This window comes from Anastrepha obliqua, chromosome 4, assembly GCF_027943255.1.
Source record: "Anastrepha obliqua isolate idAnaObli1 chromosome 4, idAnaObli1_1.0, whole genome shotgun sequence".
In the NCBI taxonomy this organism is placed as follows: domain Eukaryota; kingdom Metazoa; phylum Arthropoda; class Insecta; order Diptera; family Tephritidae; genus Anastrepha; species Anastrepha obliqua.
In genome coordinates, this window is record NC_072895.1 from 12,451,687 (window position 1) to 12,471,121 (window position 19,435).

The 19,435-nt window shown below is 37.2% G+C and overlaps 1 protein-coding gene across 2 annotated transcripts; it reads left to right on the forward strand.

The window, feature by feature from the left end:
• Positions 1–1,461: 1,461 nt before the first annotated feature.
• Positions 1,462–4,641, forward strand: LOC129245296 (histone-lysine N-methyltransferase MECOM). 2 transcript variants are annotated; one of them, XM_054883377.1, is made up of 2 exons: positions 1,462–2,225; positions 2,495–4,641. In XM_054883377.1, exons 1-2 carry the CDS (start codon positions 2,073–2,075, stop codon positions 3,947–3,949), a joined length of 1,608 nt encoding a protein of 535 aa, XP_054739352.1. In that variant the 5' UTR covers positions 1,462–2,072; the 3' UTR covers positions 3,950–4,641. The 2 variants fall into 2 exon arrangements, with proteins under 2 accessions (XP_054739352.1, XP_054739353.1); XM_054883378.1 differs by having other exon boundaries at positions 1,464–2,219.
• The last annotated feature ends 14,794 nt before the right edge of the window (positions 4,642–19,435 follow it).

Sequence of the window (19,435 nt, forward strand, 5' to 3'; positions counted from 1 at the left end):
TACATGCCAAAACGTGGACCCTCCGTGTCTTTGAACCGAATTAAACCAAACTTACACACATTGTTAAGTAGGTATTGAAGATGATTTCCGTATAGTTTGAATACCTATTGGTAGATAGGGTCTCGAGATATAGGTCAAAACGTGGACCCGGATAACCTTCGGACGTGTATGTACAATATGGGTATCAAATGGAAGCTGTTGGTGAATGCTTTAGTTCAGAGTATTTTTCATGCCGCTCCGTGACTAGGGTCTCGAGATAGAGACCAAAACGTGGACCCTAGAATGTTTTTGTACAATATGGATATCAAATGAAAGCTGTTGATAAGTGCTTTAATACGGGGTAATTTTCATACCTATTGATGACTAGAGTCTCGAAATATATGCCAAAACGTGGACCCGCCGTGTCTTTGCACCGAATTAAACCAAACTTATGCACATTGTTAAGTAAGTATTTAAAATGGGTTTCGTAAAGTTTGGTTGTAATTCGGAGCAGTGGCAACGGGTACAGTGTTCTTTTGAGCCAGCCATAATGTCGCTTACTTTTTTAACGCTTGGGGCGGAACTGAACTGTCAAATTGACAGTGTGAGTTACAATGTGTCAATATTTCTTTCTGATTTGGATGCCATAAGGAAAAAACGTAAGTGCAACATGTAAAAATTGTTTGTGAATTTTTTTGGAGTGGATTTTGGAACAGTGAATAATTTCTTACAAAATTTGAGAATTTAATGTGAAATCCGAATGAAATTATGTGTTCGTGGAAAACAATTTTTTTTTCGTTTTTTTTTTTGAAAAATATAAATGGATAATGGTTAAAAAAGCTCCAATGCTTAATAAAACATATAAATTGAAACGAAAAATTCATGGATGATCAGGAAAAAAGACGATTGTTTATTCATATGCGTTGATTTGAAATTTAAAAACAATCTTCTTTTTTCCTGCTTTTCAATTTATATTTTATATTTACTCAAAAACAAATAGAAAAACAAAAAATATTGTTTATGCCAAAGCGCGTGAATAAAGAATAAAGAAATAAATAATATGAAAATCATATATTTTCTGTTCTAAACCATATCTATTCTATTTTAGTGTGCCCAGCGAAGGGGGCCGGGCTTGCTAGTATCTTTATATTTTAGTTTACTGGTATTTGATTAAATTGGCAAGATAAAACATACAACCATTGGAAAATATACATAATTTTACAAGGTATATAAACGATTACTTTTGCACGCCAATATATTTTTATCCGACTCGTGTTGTACGGCAACTCTATTCTGTGCAGCATTTTTGGAACTATCCAACAAAGCAAAAGCGAAAAACGGTGCTTGTCATCTCACTCGCGTACATGCCGTCAACTGGCTTATGACATTAGTGCGCGCACAACGCGTTTGCTTTCACTCACACTAACATGGCACAACGCTCTGCCGAGTGTGTATTGATCATTCACAATTGAGCGATGAAAAATTCTATTTCGATTTTTGCTTGCACACATTTCAAGATGGCCGTAGCGAGTTCAGTATAGACACGAGATAGTGAAAGATTTTTTTCTGCAATATTTCGCATTCAATTCGACCAAGAAATACATCAAATTACTTGGAGTGCAAAGTTATAGTGGTAAAGTGGACAAATTTAATAAAATTTTTAAGAATTTCACATTATTGTGAACGCTGTGGTGGGTAGAATTTTTTGCAAGTGAGTTGTTGTTGTTGCTATCGTACTAAAGCGGCGGGGAAAAAGCGCATTGAAGAAAAAATTAGTAAAACTATTAAAATATATTTAAGAAACTAGTTAAACAAGTGAATGTGTAAATGAAAAGGTTAGTGCCTATAAATTGAACGTTGTAAATTAGCGCTATACACAAATTGTTGTTATAGTTAATTATATGGGACAATTCATAATAAGTGAACGACTGCTGCAGCTTTCATGCACATAAATCGTCAGGTGGCGGGTAATTTTTTGACATTAAAACAACAACTACTTCGTAATACAACAACATAATTTAGAAATATCTAATAAAAACAAAGAACGAAAAACTCAAAGAAGTGTGGCTCAAATAGTGAAATTGTTTGGCTATATGCAAAGAGTGAACAAAAAGAAAGTGGTGAACATGAGTAGCGAATTAATTGAGGATGGTGGTGCTATCGATACCGGTAGCGATGAGGTGTTGCTAACGAATGGTGCAAACGAGACAGACGAAGGAGTTGCCGAGTACTTGGAAGAGGTAGAGGTTGCAAAATAGTTCTGTTTTGTATATAAAAAAATGTTAAATATGAATATAAGCTGTTATACCTTTCACACAAAAGCTGAATGGAAACTGAAAATCAAATGCAGATGGAAAAAACGATTAATTGTTTCACGCAATACAATTAATCATTTTGCAAGCTTTGCTATATTCCTTGCAACTGCATTCGCATACATTTTTTGTATTTTCTTTTGTGGCCGTGTGAAAGGTGTACACAATTTTCTCCTTAATAACAGTGCTCTTCCCGCTTTCAGCACGACCCCATGGCTGCTGGTAAACAGGAAATCCCTGCAAAGCGTGGCCGTAAACCACGCCGGCCGGTAGAAGCCGAAGAAGTAGAAGAAGAGAATATCGAAGCGCTTGATGATGACGATGTTGCTGAAGTTATTGAGGATGTATTGGAGGACGAGGATGAAGAAGATGTGAAACCCGTAATTGAGAAGCCGGTTTTGCGCAAACCAACACAATTGCCCAAGAAACGCAAAGATGTTACAGTTAAAGCAAATTCGAGTCGAAATAACAACTATGTGGACGATGACGAGAAACCCACTAGCACGGCACGCGAAGCCGCTCGAATGGAAAACCAAGTGGATGAGAATCAGTGTCGCGTTTGCACCAGCAAGGAATCGCTTATTAGTCTCTTCAAGACTATCAACAAACAGACGATTGCTGATAAGTTAATGCTGATCTGTCCAACTGTATCCATTGCACCGAAAGATTTTATGCCGCAATTCATTTGCAATCCATGTTTGGACAATGCAACCATTGCCTTACAACTTAAAACTCAATGTGAAACCACTGAGCGTGAATTGCGCAAGAAGTTGTCGCGCAGTAAGAATAAAGTGCGACGACCGGCTGGTTATGTGGTCATAGACGCAGCATTGGAATCGGATCCCTCCGATGAAGAACCTAATGACGATGTCGAATTCAAAGTGTCCGACGAGGGCGGAATAACAGCAGAAGATGATTCAGATGATTCCGATTTTGGCGCCATCAAAAAGAAGCGTTCGCCGCGTGCCACTGGCGGCAGACGAGGAAGACGTAGATCAGCCGCTGTCACGCCGGCGCCGCCAAAAGTCAAAGAGAAGAAACGTATGGGACGTCCGCCAGCAAAACGACGCCTACCAACTCCGCCTCCAATGAAGGAAGAGAGTAGTGACGAAGCCGAGGAGGAGTCCCCCAAGAAACAGATAAAGAAAAAGAAGATCAAGAGCACACCACCAGCTGAGGAGCAAGAAGAAAAGCCCACTGAATTTCCATGCGACGAATGTGAACAAGTTTTTACGCGCAAACTATCATTGATACTACACAAAAAGGCGCACTCACAACGAGAGCCGCTCAAATGTGAAATATGTGGGCAGATATTCAAAATACAGGGCGCTTATCGTAAACATGTGCAAAAACACAACGAAGAGCCGACCGGCTTTGAGTGTAACAAATGCGAATATACGGGCACTAGTAAGGCGGAGTTACGTCGCCACTTGGTGGATGAACATGACGAGCAAGGTGTGCTGTATCAATGCGAGAAATGTAAGCGAAAATTTGTGTCGGAGGCACGGTTGGAAAAGCACAAGGAAGGACGTTGCCCGGGTCAAGAACGCGCTCCGAAATTGCGGCAAGATGTGGAAAATTATACTGTGGGAAAGGATCTATTCAAATCGGTGGCACCGCTCACTACTACCTACTGGAGTGACAGCTTCTCCGACTAAGCGCTACGGGCCATAGCTATTTGCATTTGTTAGGTGCAACGGTAATGACATGGAAGTGTTTTAAGCAGCTTTCTTTTTATTGATTTTCTCTTCAGCTACTCGGTTTTTCAGAAGCAATAGTTAAAACAAAGGCGAAAAGCGTAAAGCGTAAAGTTGTATAGCTCTATACATAAAAAGTTATTTATGTTCATTGCCGGCTTGAAAAATTGCATAAATTAATATCGATGTTAAGTGTTGGATTTGTCGTAAAGCGATGAAAAACAAAGTAGAGAAACAGTTTACTTACTTAAATATAAATGTCATCAACTTATTTTTAAGCAATTAAAGTTTTGTAACGAATATTTCTTTCCATGCGCCTTAGACTCACCTTTGCTCATTTGAAACCAAAAATTGTATTTTCAGGCGTCTTTTTTTAATATTTCTGTAACATAATTTTATGATTTGGAATCGTAAATTTGCTTAATATTTAGAGAAATAATTTTGAAACTCTGTACGAATGCATCAATTTCATATTTTTACAAAAGCGACATGCGACATTTTCTTAGCATTAAAGGTTATTGTAAATGAAAATTTATAAGAAAGTATTTCTAAGTATGGCGTTGTAAGGAAACTCCGTTCTAGTGTATAATGAAGATGAGTAAAAACTACTTTTTCCGTAAAATTAACAAATAAAGTAAATTAAGAAAAACAAATCATACCAGCTTTTTAAATGTTTTCATAATAATAAATTAAACAAAGTTGCGTACATTTTTTTCTTTTTTTTCGTTTGTAATTTATTTTTCTTGCTACTGAGCTTTTCTTGCTTTGGTTTTAAGTTCTGTAAATGCACGAATCATTTTGCAGCCAGGTAAATTATAAACATATAATACATAAGGTGCGTTTCATCAACATAAGACACCACTAATTTTTCAAAGTAAAGGGTTTTCCAATGAGGTTTTTCCAAATAGGTGTTATATTGAATAGCTCGCTATTTCGGTAGATGTCACTTTTGAAGCTGTCATTTTTTGATATTTGACAAGTAGAAACTACGCCATTACTAAAACATGGAACGATACACGCTTAAATAACGCTTTGAATTACTAAAATTCACTATAAAAATGGTGAAAATTTGGCAGAGGCGTTTCGTAAAATTCGTGGTTCATCGTGCAGCACCTTGTAGGACCGCAGTACAAAAATTGGTCAAAAAATTCGAGCTGTTGGGACAAGTTAGTGATGTGAAGAATAAAACTCGTGCACGTCGCTCAAGAACAGCCGAAAATATTGCTATTGTAGCCGAAAGTAGCTTCGGCTCTGGGGTCTACGTGGAATCCAGCAGGACAAAACTGCACTTTGCTCTTGGAATGCATGCATCTGTGTGTTCAAACTTTGTTGTGGAAAACATGACCTTAGACAGTCCCCCAACCACATCAGAGGTAGCCGAGTCCTGTAAATCCAGGCTGAACTAAGTCGGTAGACATAATAGCCTGATGCTAACATGGATCTCGGGACACGTGGGTAACGAGAGCCCTGAATTCTTAGCTAGAATGGGCTCTGATGCCAACTTCTTTGGCCCAGAGCCCGTTTTGCCACCCCCTTCTGCAGTCATCAAAGCCACTGGGTTACTACAACCCACAAGCGAGCTTGGCAGGCTGAGAAAAGCTGCAGATGGACTAAATTGATGTAACCTGTCATGTTCGATCGACTGTCGCAAACCCGCCTGTCATTAAGCAGAAGCGAGTGCAGACAGCTGCTTGGACTAATGACGGGCGATTTTCTGTGGGCGCAGCACATGGAAAGGTTGGGCATCTCAGGCAGTGTACTCTGCACAGCTTGTGAAGAGGAGGATGAGACAGTGGACCACTTCCTGTGCGTCTGCCGCGCCTTCGCTCGAATCTGTTTGAGGCCTTTGGCACTGATGTTTTAAGAAGCGACCACCTTGGCTCCTTGGCATTACAAGATCTACTCAGATTTCTTCGAAGATCGGGTAGAAGAAAATTAAAAGGGAATCCAAGTGTAGTAGAATGTACTTAATTAATGTCTAAGTGCTGCACTTGTTAGTTGTCCCGGCAAAAAAAAAGCAGAAAACTCTGGTTTTTCCATTCCTCGTCGTTACACCGTATTTTGCATAAAGATTTGGGTCTTAATTAAGGCTTATAAAGTCCAGTTAACACAAGAACTCAACCGCCCGATCATCAACAACGTCGTGTCTTTGCTGATTGGGCCGTTTAAAGGCATGAAAATGATCTGGAATTCCATCGAAAAATCATCTTGAGTGATGTGGCCCATTTCCACCTCGGTGGCCTCGTCAACAAGCAAAATTGTCGGATCTGGGGCTCAGAAAATCCAAGAGTTATTGAGCCTCTCTATCCTCAACGTGTGACTATTTTGTGTAGTTTATGGTCCGGCGGAGTCATTGGACCTTACTTTTTGGAAAATGAAGCTGGAGCAACAGTTACGATGAATTGCGCTATCGAGAGATGATTTTTTATGGCCGGAATTGGATGGTTCTGGATGGATCTGGACAACGTTTATTTTCAACAAAACGGCGCTACGTGCCACACAAGCAATGAAACCATTTATATTTTATCAAAATAGCATCTCTTATTGAAAAACCCTTTACATAAGGTGCGTTTCATCATCATAAGACACCCCTAGTTTTTCAAGGTATTTTATTTTATAGACTTCAGAGGAAAATCAAAAAACTTTTACACGACCGATTAAATTAACAAAAGTTATCTGTTTCATTACAGAATTTAGAACTTTTTTTAATACACAAAGAAACTTTTTAGCAAAAACGTATTTCCAGGTGTTTCAAAATGATAAGACACTGTTTAATTAAAGTGATCGTTAGCAAAAGTATAGTTTTTCGATTCTTTTTCTCCCGTCTAGAATATTTTAGTATTCTATGGAAGCACCTTTTGCTTTAGCGACACCAAATCGATTTTCATAGATTTTAAGTAAATTTACATCTATAGAAGCCCATTCTGTTGTTGTTGTTGCAGCAGCATAAACATTCTCCATACACGCTCGTGGAATGCGGCTGGAGTGACAGTCCTTGGCCGGATTTAAATCCGGGTCGTAGAACCGACTGCCTGTCATAATTGCCGCTTTAAGCTCGTTGGTGTTGTCAAATTGGCGATTGTTGGCGTAAACTCTTCTAACTAATATACCCCAAATGTTTTCTAATGGGTTTAGATCCGGAGAACACGCGGGCCAGTTCATAGTTTCTAATGGAAAAATCTGTGAAATACTGCCTTTCTTCGCTGCTTACGTGGACTCAGGCTTTGTCTTGCTGGTAAACGAAGGGCACTTCCCGATTATACTGAATAAAAGGAAGGAGACTATTTTTCAAAACCTTTTTTGTAGTCCCCACTATTCATACGCGATGATGTAAACTGTATAATAAAGAGTTGCTTTCGATGTAAATGCACCCCAAACCATAGCAGAACCTCCACCGAAGTTGCGCTTGGAAAAGAAGAGCGGGCCTTTGCGCAAATCTCTCCAATAATTTAAAAAAATACCAGTCTAACGGTTAGACGCGATAGAAGTGAAACCTTCCGTAAAACAAACTGAGAGAGAATGAGACGAAAGCAGCATTAGGGGCGGGATAATTATAGGTTCATTATAATATTGCTATAAAGTTAATATTTTATTTTCTTCATTTTATTATTATTCATCCTCAATGTTTTCAATTTCAACAAATGATACGAGTGGCTTATGATAGCTAAAATATGAAACAAATGCTTTGGTTTCGATGTTGTCAACATGTCTTTGAAATACCGCGTCAATTGTTGTTTTTGATCGTGTTGTCGATTCAGTGCGATTGTTACACATTTTTAAATTGAATGTTGTATTGGGAAAGTCAATTGAAGGAACCGCTGTGTCCAATGCAAAATTTACGTTAAAATCGCCACTTAAAATCATTGGAACTTTATCGTAATCTTTTCTAAGTATCCGCGATACTTCTGGTGTATACTTTATTAAATTTTCGTGAATGAATTCCGTGATGCTATTTATTGATTTTTTTTCGGTCGATATTCACTTTTCTGCATTATTTTTCGGCATAATTGCGGTAAATATTTAAAAATGAAAATATTTACGAATATAAAAATACACACGCGGTTGCTATTATGAGCATCACCACAAAACCTGCGTGACCGAAACTCTAAAACAATTACATTTTTTTGAATGTTACAAACACATATGCACGCAGGTTTTGCTGGGGCGTGACCGAAACTCTAACACAATTACACATATGCACTCGTATTTGTTTGAAAATCGACTTTTTTTTTTGGTTCTCCGTCACCTTTGGAAAATGTGTAAACAGTAAGCAAACTTTATTCATATATTTTTCCTCATTTTTGCATCAGTAAAATTAAACAAACGCCGTAGCTGAATGGGTTGGTGCGTGACTACTATTCAGAATTCACAGAGAGAACGTCAGTTCGAATCTCGGTGAAAACACCAAAATTAAGGAAAACTATTTTTCTAATAGCGCTCACCCCTCAGCAGGCAATGGCAAAACACCGAGTGTATTTCTGCCATGAAAAAAAGCTCCTCATAAACATATCATAAAATAAAATAAAATAACTGTATAAAAAAAATTTTTTTCTTGTGATTCGAACCAAGGATTTTGGATCGGAAGCTCACATTGCTAGTCGCTCGGCTACCGCGCCATGCTGTCGGCGCTGGCCTAAAAGTTATTTAGTTACGAAGCGTTATATTATATGCTGATATAAACGTAGCGACGAACGACGGTAGCCGAGCGACAAGCAATGTGAGCTTCCGATCCAAAATCCTTGGTTCGAATCACAAGAAAAAATAAAAATTATTTAGTTCGTCGCTACGTTTATATCAACATATAATAAACGCTTCGTAGCCAAGAGGGTCGCTTTTTTCGTTTCACTTTTTCTCAAATCACTCCCAACGATTCTAAAGAAGTTTTCACTTCAAAAACTATCGGTTCCATGAAGGTTCCATGTTTTTTTTTATCCGAAAATATAACCTTTTTAAAAAATAAAATGAAATTGGGCAACATTAAAAATCTTTCAAATATCTTACTTTGACCCAGTTGGGGTCTAGGTATTTCTCTGCAAACTGAAGACGCACCAGCTTGTGTCCACAGGTCCTTTTCTTATTTTTGATAATTTTTTAAATGATTGCACCTCGGTAATTAGCGCCAAACTGTTGTTTTTGAAACCTTATTTTGAACAACGACGGCCGAGTTGGCGCAAGACTTATTCGAGTTAGAAGCTTTTCTTATGATTGCTCGCTGTTCTCGACTTGATGGTGACAATTTTCTTCGAACGGGCTTTAAAATGTTTTAATTCTCAGGACTCCGTAAAAAATTCCGGATAACCCAACGATTTCTGCCTGTTTTTTTTTGCAATTAATTTGATTGACAAGCCTGAATCCTTGTAGGCCAGAACTTTTCCACGCTCCTCTTGTGATAATATTGAACCCCTCGACATTTTAGGTTAAATTGAATAAAATTATAATTAAAGTCATTCAAAACAACAATCAGCACCTTCTATCTCTTTAGAAGCTTATTACTAGTATCTTATCATTATGCGACGCCGAAAAGACTAGCAAGAGTGCTACTTCTGGGAAAAAGATAACGGTTCTACAAAATAGAGTGAGTTTTCGCACCAGAAACAATTGACGGAAGTGTCTATAAGTCTATAACTTAAAATGACGCCAAATAAAAGCTACTCCGGATAGTAGCTTCAAAAATTGTATACCAAAGGTGTCTTATGATTATGAAACGTACCTTACAATGTATATATGTGTATAGGGTGTTACCGCAGGTCCCACCCATGCAAACACTTGCTTGAGCCTGAGCCGCCTCTCAGGTACGTCAGGAGGCACAGTGTACAGATAGACATTTAATGACATTCATCGGGAGGTAAGAGCCTTAAGCTCCCGACCCCCGAATGCCGTCATGGGAGTCCAACCACCACCCATTGCAAACGAAGAGCTCCAACTTACCCGAGAGTTTCGCGTAACCTTGGTACAATTATATTCTGGATACTGTAGCAGGTTAAAGTCCTACCTATCCAGAATTGACCCCGATATACTAAACATATGTTTACCATGTGAAGGCCATCCGCACGACACTAACCACCTTTTCACATGCCACTTAAAACCTACTCTGGACCCAAATCGCGATTCTTCTCATTTGCACCTCACGCCCCGACGGAAGAGAAGGACGATGGGATCCCCGCATAACTAATACGGCTATGCAAGATGACTTGGCTCAACACCAGCAGCGCCATCAGAATTGGGAAAGACCTCTCCGAGCCGTTTGATACCAAACGAGGTTTCAGACAGGGTCACTCGGTGTCGTGTGATTTAGGAACCAGCATTAACACTGATAATAATGTCAGTCTGGGAATCCAGCGTAGAATTTCTCTTGCCAACAAGTGCTACTTTAGACTAAGTAGACAATTGAGTAGTAAAGTCCTCTCTCGACGAATAAAACTAACACTCTACAAAGATCTCAGCATTCCCGTTTTAACGTATGACGCACGAGCGTGAACGCTGACAAGATCCGATGAGGCGACGCTTGGAGTGTTTGAGGGAAAGATTCTGTGCAAGATTTTTGGACCTTTGCTCATTGGTGACGACGAATATCGCAGGCGATGAAACGATGATCTGTATGAGCTTTACGGCAACATAGACATAGCGCAGCGGATGAAGATCCAGCGGCAATTGGATTTCTTTTTCCCTATACTAATATTTTGAAAAGGGATTTTATGAACTTAATTCTGCTCGACCCACACACATCACCTTAAATCCCCAAAAATGCCTATTTTTCGATTTTTACTTTTTCAAGTCTTGTGAGGCTTTGCTCAATAACATTTTTTGAAGCCCAACAACTACGCGACATAAAAGCTTATGATTCTCAACAAATAGATGAGAATGGAAAGTACTTACCAAGACATATATTCTACAACAACAATTGTATAATAAACTAATTTATTTGCAGTCTACACGAATTATCATTTGCAGGAAAAAAAAATTCCGAGTCATTGGCCACGCAAAGGAATGAAGGTACATAAAATGGGAAATGGCAGGTGGAAATTGCTTGAGTGACCGAAAATGAGAAGCAAATTGTTGATGGTGCCATTTTTGGTATTTTGTTTTTTTTTTTTTTTGTTTCTCCTCATGCATAATACATTTCTTGTGTGCATAATTTTCTTTAATATTTTTACCTACATTTTCATGCACCATTAAATTTTTAACCCGAACCCCATTAAGTAAGGAAGAGGAGAAAAGATGGCAAAAAGCCGATAAAAAATTACTTGATTTGATGCTATCTGCAAAGCTGCGAAGTAATCGATTGGTAAAAAGAAGAAAACACTTTACCCAACCTAGTGGCCACATGCACAGGGTGGCGCATCCACAGCTCTTGGAAAATGATTTTATGCACGCTTGGCATGACAAGGGAAAACGTGATTTCAATTTTTAATCCATTTACCATTGCACGTGCGTACATGAATTGGCACAAGGGGAGGGTGTGGAGGTTGTTGAGGTTGCTGGAGGAAGCGGAAGCAGATGAATAGCTGATTTCTATGGTAAAGAAGTTGCTGAAGCCAAATGCGGGTTTACCGAAGCTGTGATTGCCTTTACGAATGGCATCCGTAGTTCAGAGTTACATATGTATTTTTCTGGTGTGTATTTCTTTTTTTGTTTTGTTGTTTTACTGCAACTTGAGCTTCTGCTTTGGTCATGCATATCGTTGTGTTTACTCATTATTAGAAATTGTTTTTGTTAACTTTATGGACTTTTAAACGATTTGAGTATTAGTGTTCATATAATTTTGGTGGATTTTGTACTTCCTTTACGAAATCTCATATATATATCTTAACATAAATTGAAATGAGGTAGTTATTCGAAGGCAAAGCAGTAGCAGGCTGCTAGAAAGGCACATACCCTCCAATAATTTTTTCAAGTGGAGTGGAAGTTCTGTCGCTAAGAGTAAGCGGGAGCTTTTAAAAGAGTCGGAGACATTGTTAGTAATGCTCTACAAAAATCCGAATGGGACTTGAAGCAGTTGCTATCTGAAAATAAAACAGCTGCGTTCCCAGATAGGCCTTAGCACAGAACACAATCTGTGAGGGCAACATATGGCCAGCATAGGTATTATGGTGAACATATGTTGTATCTTCGGCTTGGCGGAGGAGGGCAATATGAAACGCTTTCCACTCACTCAAATCAACTTATCTAACGCCACTTTCCCTATGGTTCGAAAACCCATTGCAACCCGTCGTGTTTTGTACTGTTTCGTACTGTTAGACGACCACGATAACAATACTTGGTAGAACATCTATCTCGGCAGGGGTTATTTGGGCTGATACAACACCAAAAACCACATCTTTTTCAGCGTTCGAATAGATAACTTACGTTCCCTTACTTTCGAAATTTTTCTTAGATACAAATATTAACCCTTTGCGGGCGTATGTCTATTCTCAGCCACCACTGCAAGGAACCATACAACTTTTAGTAAGTAAGTAATTGTATACTCTATTTATTTATAAAATTAAAAAATCCTTCACAATCTTACTTGATACATATGTATCACTGCTCTTACAAAGGAAATTAATTCCGACCAGTACGACACCCATGTCCAAATTTAATACGACCGCAAAGGCCTAAAGAATCAGAGAAATTTGAAGAGGGGTATTTTCATATCTTATATAACTTTGTAAATAAATATTTTTAATTACGTCACCTTAACAATTACAGTTGATTCTGCGAAATTTACTGAGAGCCGACTAGCGATACGCGAAGTGCGTAACCATCTGTAGGCTCCCAAACGTGGAACAAATAGCAGGTAGTAGCAGTAGAACAAAACCAATAAGAGCAACACGTTTTGTTTCTGCTTTTGGTCTCTAAAATGTTAAAATCTGTTAACAAAGCTCGAAAGTTTACAGTAATTTAAACCACATCTGAAAAATATGAGCAAAGCACTGATACAAGCTAGAAGATGTGGAAGCTGATCTTAGGAAAATGCGGGTGCAATGTTGAAGGGAAGTGGCTGTAAATCGAGATCGATGGCAAGAAGCTGTGAAGGAAGCAATGGTTCACCAAGGACAGTGGCGCTAAGAAGAAGAAGAAGAAACCACATCTGACAATTTAAAAGATTAAATAAATTGAGAAAAATAGAATCAGGTGCTTTACTGATTAATACTACCTAATCGACGTGGTTTGGAATGAATCTATAATTTCGTTATTTTACTTAACTTAATTTCATTTCAGTTCCACTGGATTTTGCCAGTTTTTGTAGCTTAAATTCGCGCCATTGGATTAAATTGTTTGAAAACAAAATTGAAAGTTATTTTAATTTTCTTTCTTACAACTCATATCATTTCATTATTTTAAATTTTATATTTTTTATTAAATTAAGTTTCATAAAATTTTATTTTGTTTTATTTTATTTTATTTTTTTAAATTTATTTTATTTTATTTTATTTTTTTTTATTTTTTTTATTTTATTTTATTTTTTTTTATTGCATCCCAAAAAAGGAGTGTTTTACATTAATTGGCGACAGCTTTGCTGCAAGCCAATAATTTATAACAGGTACAAAATATTACAATTAAATATATATATAAATATTATACAAAATTGTTAACAACTTTACTAACAAGAAAAACGTTTACTGTAAAAAGTTTCGGACTATATGATAAGAATTGAGTAAAGCTGCTTTCTGCATGTCGAAAATTAAATATTCTGGGAGTTGAAGAGTTTTGACGTTGTCTGCTAAGTTTTTATGCACTAGTCCGTGGGCTGAGATGATAATTGGTAGTATGTGCACCTTCCTTAGCTTCCATTGGCGTTTGACATCATTTTTTTATTTTATTTTACTTTATTTTATTTTATTTTATTTTATTTTATTTTATTTTATTTTATTTTATTTTATTTTATTTTATTTTATTTTATTTTATTTTATTTTATTTTATTTTATTTTATTTTATTTTATTTTATTTTATTTTATTTTATTTTATTTTATTTTTTTTTATTTTATTTTATTTTGTTTGAGCTTAATCCATCTCGGCTATTGCCGGAGATTACACATCCCAGATAAAATTTTCAAGGGATTGTGCTCTGGTGGAGCGTAGTCCAAGTTCTACGCCCATGCGATTACTATTGCTTAAATATTTAAACATCTACGAACTATTGCACATGAGGTGTTGGCAGTCATACTTTTTCAAGTTTTTTATTAAATGCTTAGGCACTAATCCAGTGGACGATATAATTATTGGGATTATATTCACTTCCCTCGCTTTGTACATCTGTTTCAGTTTTATGGCCAAAGCTGCATACTTCGATACTTTGGTGGAGTCTGTGCTTTGGATGTTGCGATTAAGGGGCCCGCTATATCGATTACTTCGATCGTTTTATTTGTCTTGTCGAACAAGATAATGTCAGGTTTGTTGGCAGCTGCTGTTTGATCTGTGGATATAAATCTGTCCCAGTACAGTTTAAAATTTTCCAATATTGGCTTTGGTTCATATTTAAAATACAAGACTTCTGCTTGTAAGATACCGTGTTTTATCGCAAGTTGTTGGTGGAGGATCTTTGCTATATTGTTATGTCTCATGACATATTCACGGGGGGCAAGTACGCTACATCCAGAAATTACATGGTCGATTGTTTCACCGCAAATGCCGCACCTTCGGCACCTATCTTCTATTGCCTCGCCATGTACATATTGACCTTAGGAAATTCCTTGTTGGGATAACTCGGTCTTGGATAGCGATTGCGAAACCTTCTGTTTCAGAAAATAGCTTTCCTCTTTTCAACCATTCCATTTCGAGATCATGGGGATGGGTACCGTGTATTGTTTTTGCCTTCCATGCTGCGATCATTTCAGCTGGGGATTTAACCCCCTCAGGTACTGGGAAATCCTGCTCCATCAGATTTAGCGGGATAAAGTCATTATCTGCCATAACGATAGCTTTAAATAGATGGGACTCGCTGCTTAGAAAATATGTACGTAACTTCAAAATTTGCGAAAAGTGTAGACGCGTATTAATGATTCCTCTCCCACCAACGTTTCGAGGAAGCGATATTCTTTCCACAGCGCTTTGAGGGTAATGGCTTTGGAACTTTGTAAAATTGGTGCGTATCAGCGTTTCAATCCAAAGGATGTCTGTCTGAGACCATTTTATTACACCAAACAAGTATGTCAAAAGGGGTATGGCCCAGGTATTGATTGCCTTGCATTTATTTCCACTGTTCAAACTCGTTTTTAATACAGCTTTCAAACGTGCCTAAAATTTGTTAATGAGGCTTTGCTTTACTAGCGTGTAGTTGATTCCTTTAAGTTATAGAAATCCTAAATATTTATAAGATTCGCCGCTATGCAAGTTGTCTATAATAATATTTTGATCTACTGCATAGTTTTCTTCGGTTTCATCAAGCTGACCTCTAATTAGATGTATTATTTTGCACTTATTTGTTCCAAATTCCATTCCCACGTCATAGGTAAAAGCAATTATTAGCTCATAAAGCTTATGCTTTTTGTTTGCGTAAAGTTTCAAGTCATCAACAAATAGAAGACGGTTGAACGTATGCTCTCTTATTTCTGTTTTGAGCGTAAAGCCGTTTTGCTTAAGTGTAAGAAGCCTGCTAAGCGGGTTGAGGCCAATGCAGAACCATAGGGGGCTTAAGGCGTCCCCTTGGAATATACCACGTTTGATTGAAATCTGTTTTGAAACAGTTCCGTTTAAAACCAGTTAGTATTCCATTTGCTCATTATGAGACCCAAGAGGGCAACAGTGGCAGCATCGATTTCGTATATTCTTAATATCTCTAATAGGTAATCATGCGGCATTGAATCAAAAGCTTTTTTGTAGTCAATAAACGCAACGCTTAAATTACAGTGTCTACAATAAGCTGATCTTTACAGCCCATTGTGCGCTTCCTGCAACCTTTCTGTTTTTCCCATAAAATGCTGTTAATTTCACAGTGTTCATATATTCGATTAGCGATCATTTTCGTCAAGAGCTTGTATGTCGTGCTCAAGCAAGTAATTGGGCGGTATTTTGCTGGATCAGCAGATGGCGCGTCCTTTGGAAGAAGATAGGTTACTCCGGCAGTGAGAAATTCTGGGATAGCAGCTATATTTTTCAGTAGCTCGTTGTAGCATCTTGCGAGTGCTTCGTGCATTACTGAGAGCTTTTTAAGCCAGATGTTGTGTAGCTGGTCTAGGCCAGGAGATTTCCAGTTAGCTGAAGTACATATATTACTCTTAATTTCTGCTGCTGTTATGTCGTAGAAGTGCATTGGTGCAACGTTATCCGCTTTTTCTTTTTCTTTGGCTAACCAATTCGCATCAGCATTGAAGTGTTTTGCTTCTGCCCATATTTTCTACCAAAACTGCTCTAAATCTTGTTGTTTGGATATAATGCCTGAGATTCTGCATTGCTGTTTTGTTGCAGATTTCTATAAAAGCTTTTTTGATTTTTGTGGAAAACCTGGTTCTCCTTCCGCCTCGGATTACTTTTGAGGTATCTTCTTAATCGTTTTGAGTAAGCGGCGAGTTGCTGTACTTTCCTATCAATTATCTCTGATAATTGGTCAAAACCTACAGTCTGAGGTTTAAGCGGCGCGATGATTCTAGATACATGCCTTAACAACCTTTTAGATTTAGCCCCATTTTTAAATGAAGTAAGCCTCCCTATAGATTCTCTTAGACCGGCAATTCGTGTTTCGAGTCTTCTTTGCCACCTGGGGACTACTGGCGTTTTTTGCGTTGTATTTTTAAATGTCTATACCTTTGGGTGCTTCCCCAATAATCGTAAAGTAGTAAGAGCAGAAACATAAAAGAGAGTGTTAACATATTCCAAGTTGGTGCTATTGGCGACATATGCTGGCAGAATTTTCGAGTTAAGTGTTTTTACCACTTCGTTTAATTTTTCCGATTCGCCTAATCGGGGTATCCTTGGTCTTAGTAAAGGATCCATACCTTCATAATTCGCCGGATAATTATGGAAAATATCTTTCACCTCGCGTTCTTCATTAGTTTCTGGACCATCGCTTTCAGTACTTTCATAGATCAAGTTAATTTCAGGTTGTACGTTGGTAAATTCCGCTAAATTTTCAGCCTGTGGGTGCGTGCCTCGGTTATATCTGGTATTATTTCTTCTTCGCTGCTTTCCACTCCTCGTAGCTCGTTGCGTATTGCACTTTTAATTTCCTCTTGCTTTTCTTTTCTTACATATTCGTGTTGAAAGATTGCTTTTTTTCTTGTAGCAAGGCTATTTTCGGTAAGCTTCCCATTCAGATGTCTGTATCTTCTTAGAAACAGGTCTAGCATTCTCTTACGATAGGTCGTCATGTGCTTCGGTTCTTCACAATTTGTGGAAATGTAGTAGCAGCGCAGGACATATTCATTCATTTCCGTTGTCCATTGAATACGCTGTCTAACACGGCCTGCTCTTGTGGTCCCAAGATTAACTTGGGAAACACTTGTCGCAGTGTTGAGGTTTTCGTGTTGTTGTGCCACTGGCGACTCCGCTATCTGCTGTCGATGAGCAGAGCCCTCGCCGGCAGCCGTGGCTTCTGCCGACACACTCGGCTGCAATCATTAGATTCCTCTATAATGCGGCTCTCCGTTTTTCGAAACGGGTAATTGCATTTTAAACCTTCTGCCAGGTGGTTTACAGATTTCCTTCTGGGTTAACTGTGTCCTTCAGGCATGCATTCACGCAGCCGGCATGTTAGGCATTTTAGCGGTATGTTTTCATCTTCACTGAAACTTCGGAGCCGTGGAGTCGTTACTTCCAGCACCCCTCGGTGAGGGATGTCCGTGTGGGGTCGTGACTAGGGGCCGCGGGGTTGTCATGCCCGTCAACTCTCTATGAGAGATGCCCTTGCGGTTATTTATTATTATTTTATTTTATTTTATTTTGTTTTATTTTATTTTATTTAATTTAATTTAATTTAATTTAATTTAATTTTATTTTATTTTATTTTATTTTCTTTTATTTTATTTTATTTTATTTTATTTTATATTATTTTATATTTTTATATCAGATTATTTTACATTGTTTAATATAATGCATTTTTTTGTTATATTTTATTTATTTTTTATGGTTAACGACTTTTTTGATTTATTTTAATTTTGATTTTTCTATTTTCCTCTTCATTTATTTGTTTTTTTTTTGTTATATTATATTTTAAGTTCTTATTTTATTTTAATTATATTTGCTTTTAAATTTTTATTTGGATTTTGTTATTTTATTTGTAGTTTTTTTTTATTATTATTTTTGTTGCATTATTTTGCATAATTCATCAAATTTTCATGTATTTTTATTTGATTTTATTAAAGTTTATTTTATTTCTTTCCATTTTACATTATTTTCTTTAATTTCATTTGGACTTTTTGCATTTATCTTATTTTACTTATATTTATTTATTTTTTATTTGGTCTTGTTTTGTTTAACTTAATTTTATTTAATTTTTTGTTATATTATTTTTTTAAATTTAATGCATTGTTATAACTTGTTTCCATTTATTTTATTTTATTTATTTTGCTTTGTTATATTGCATGTTTTATCTTATTTTAATTTATTTATTTAAATTTATTTTGTTTCATGTAATTTTTTTTTTATTTTACATTATTTAATTTTATCACTGATTCTAAATACATTTGATAGATCTACGTTCACATTAAATATTTAATATTTTCAGTAGCTGCTTCTGCGTGTTCACTTAATCAGCAATCAGTTCACTTATTTTCGCACCGCAAACCCACCTTCATTCCATTAATATTTGCTCATCTGATATACACCTTCAGATCGCATTTAATTAAGTCATTCCATTATGCAACACTGAATGTAAAAGGAAAATCGAAACATAATGAATTTTCTCATTATACCAACACAAACTCACTGCATTGCATCCCACACGTGTCCATCTGTGCTGTAAATCTCAGGCATTTGATTTCATTGTAAACGGGCAAGTGAATGCAGCTTCAGCGAAGCGCTATTAATATACAAATAATAAGTTTTGAAGCGCATTCCATGGTAAGGATTTCGACATCTTTGTATTTGAATATCCACTTCGGTAAGCTCTGCAAGAGCTATTGAGTAATTCACAGAATTATTATCGAAAATACTTAGTTAATAATAGAAATCAAGGGAACTCACTGTAAACGCCCCAGACATACCGGCCCAATACGCACTTTAGTTGATAGCTGCTTCTTCTTGCCGCTGGCCATCACTTAATTAATGTGCAACGCATGGAATATTTCATAGCAAACGGATGCTCGGGCGAATGCATGCAAAGCAGCAGTTACGAAGGATAAGCGGCCAACTGGGATGGTGTACTTGAAATTCACTTAAAAACGCATTAGAGAGATTTGAGGCACTTACAAATCGCTTTCGCGAATGCATTGTTTAGAAAGACAAAAGGAGAGCGCAGCGACAAGGAAATTAAAAAGAATCACTGGCAGAAATGGTCTGTCTGAAGGAAATTAATTGAAGCACTGACAACTG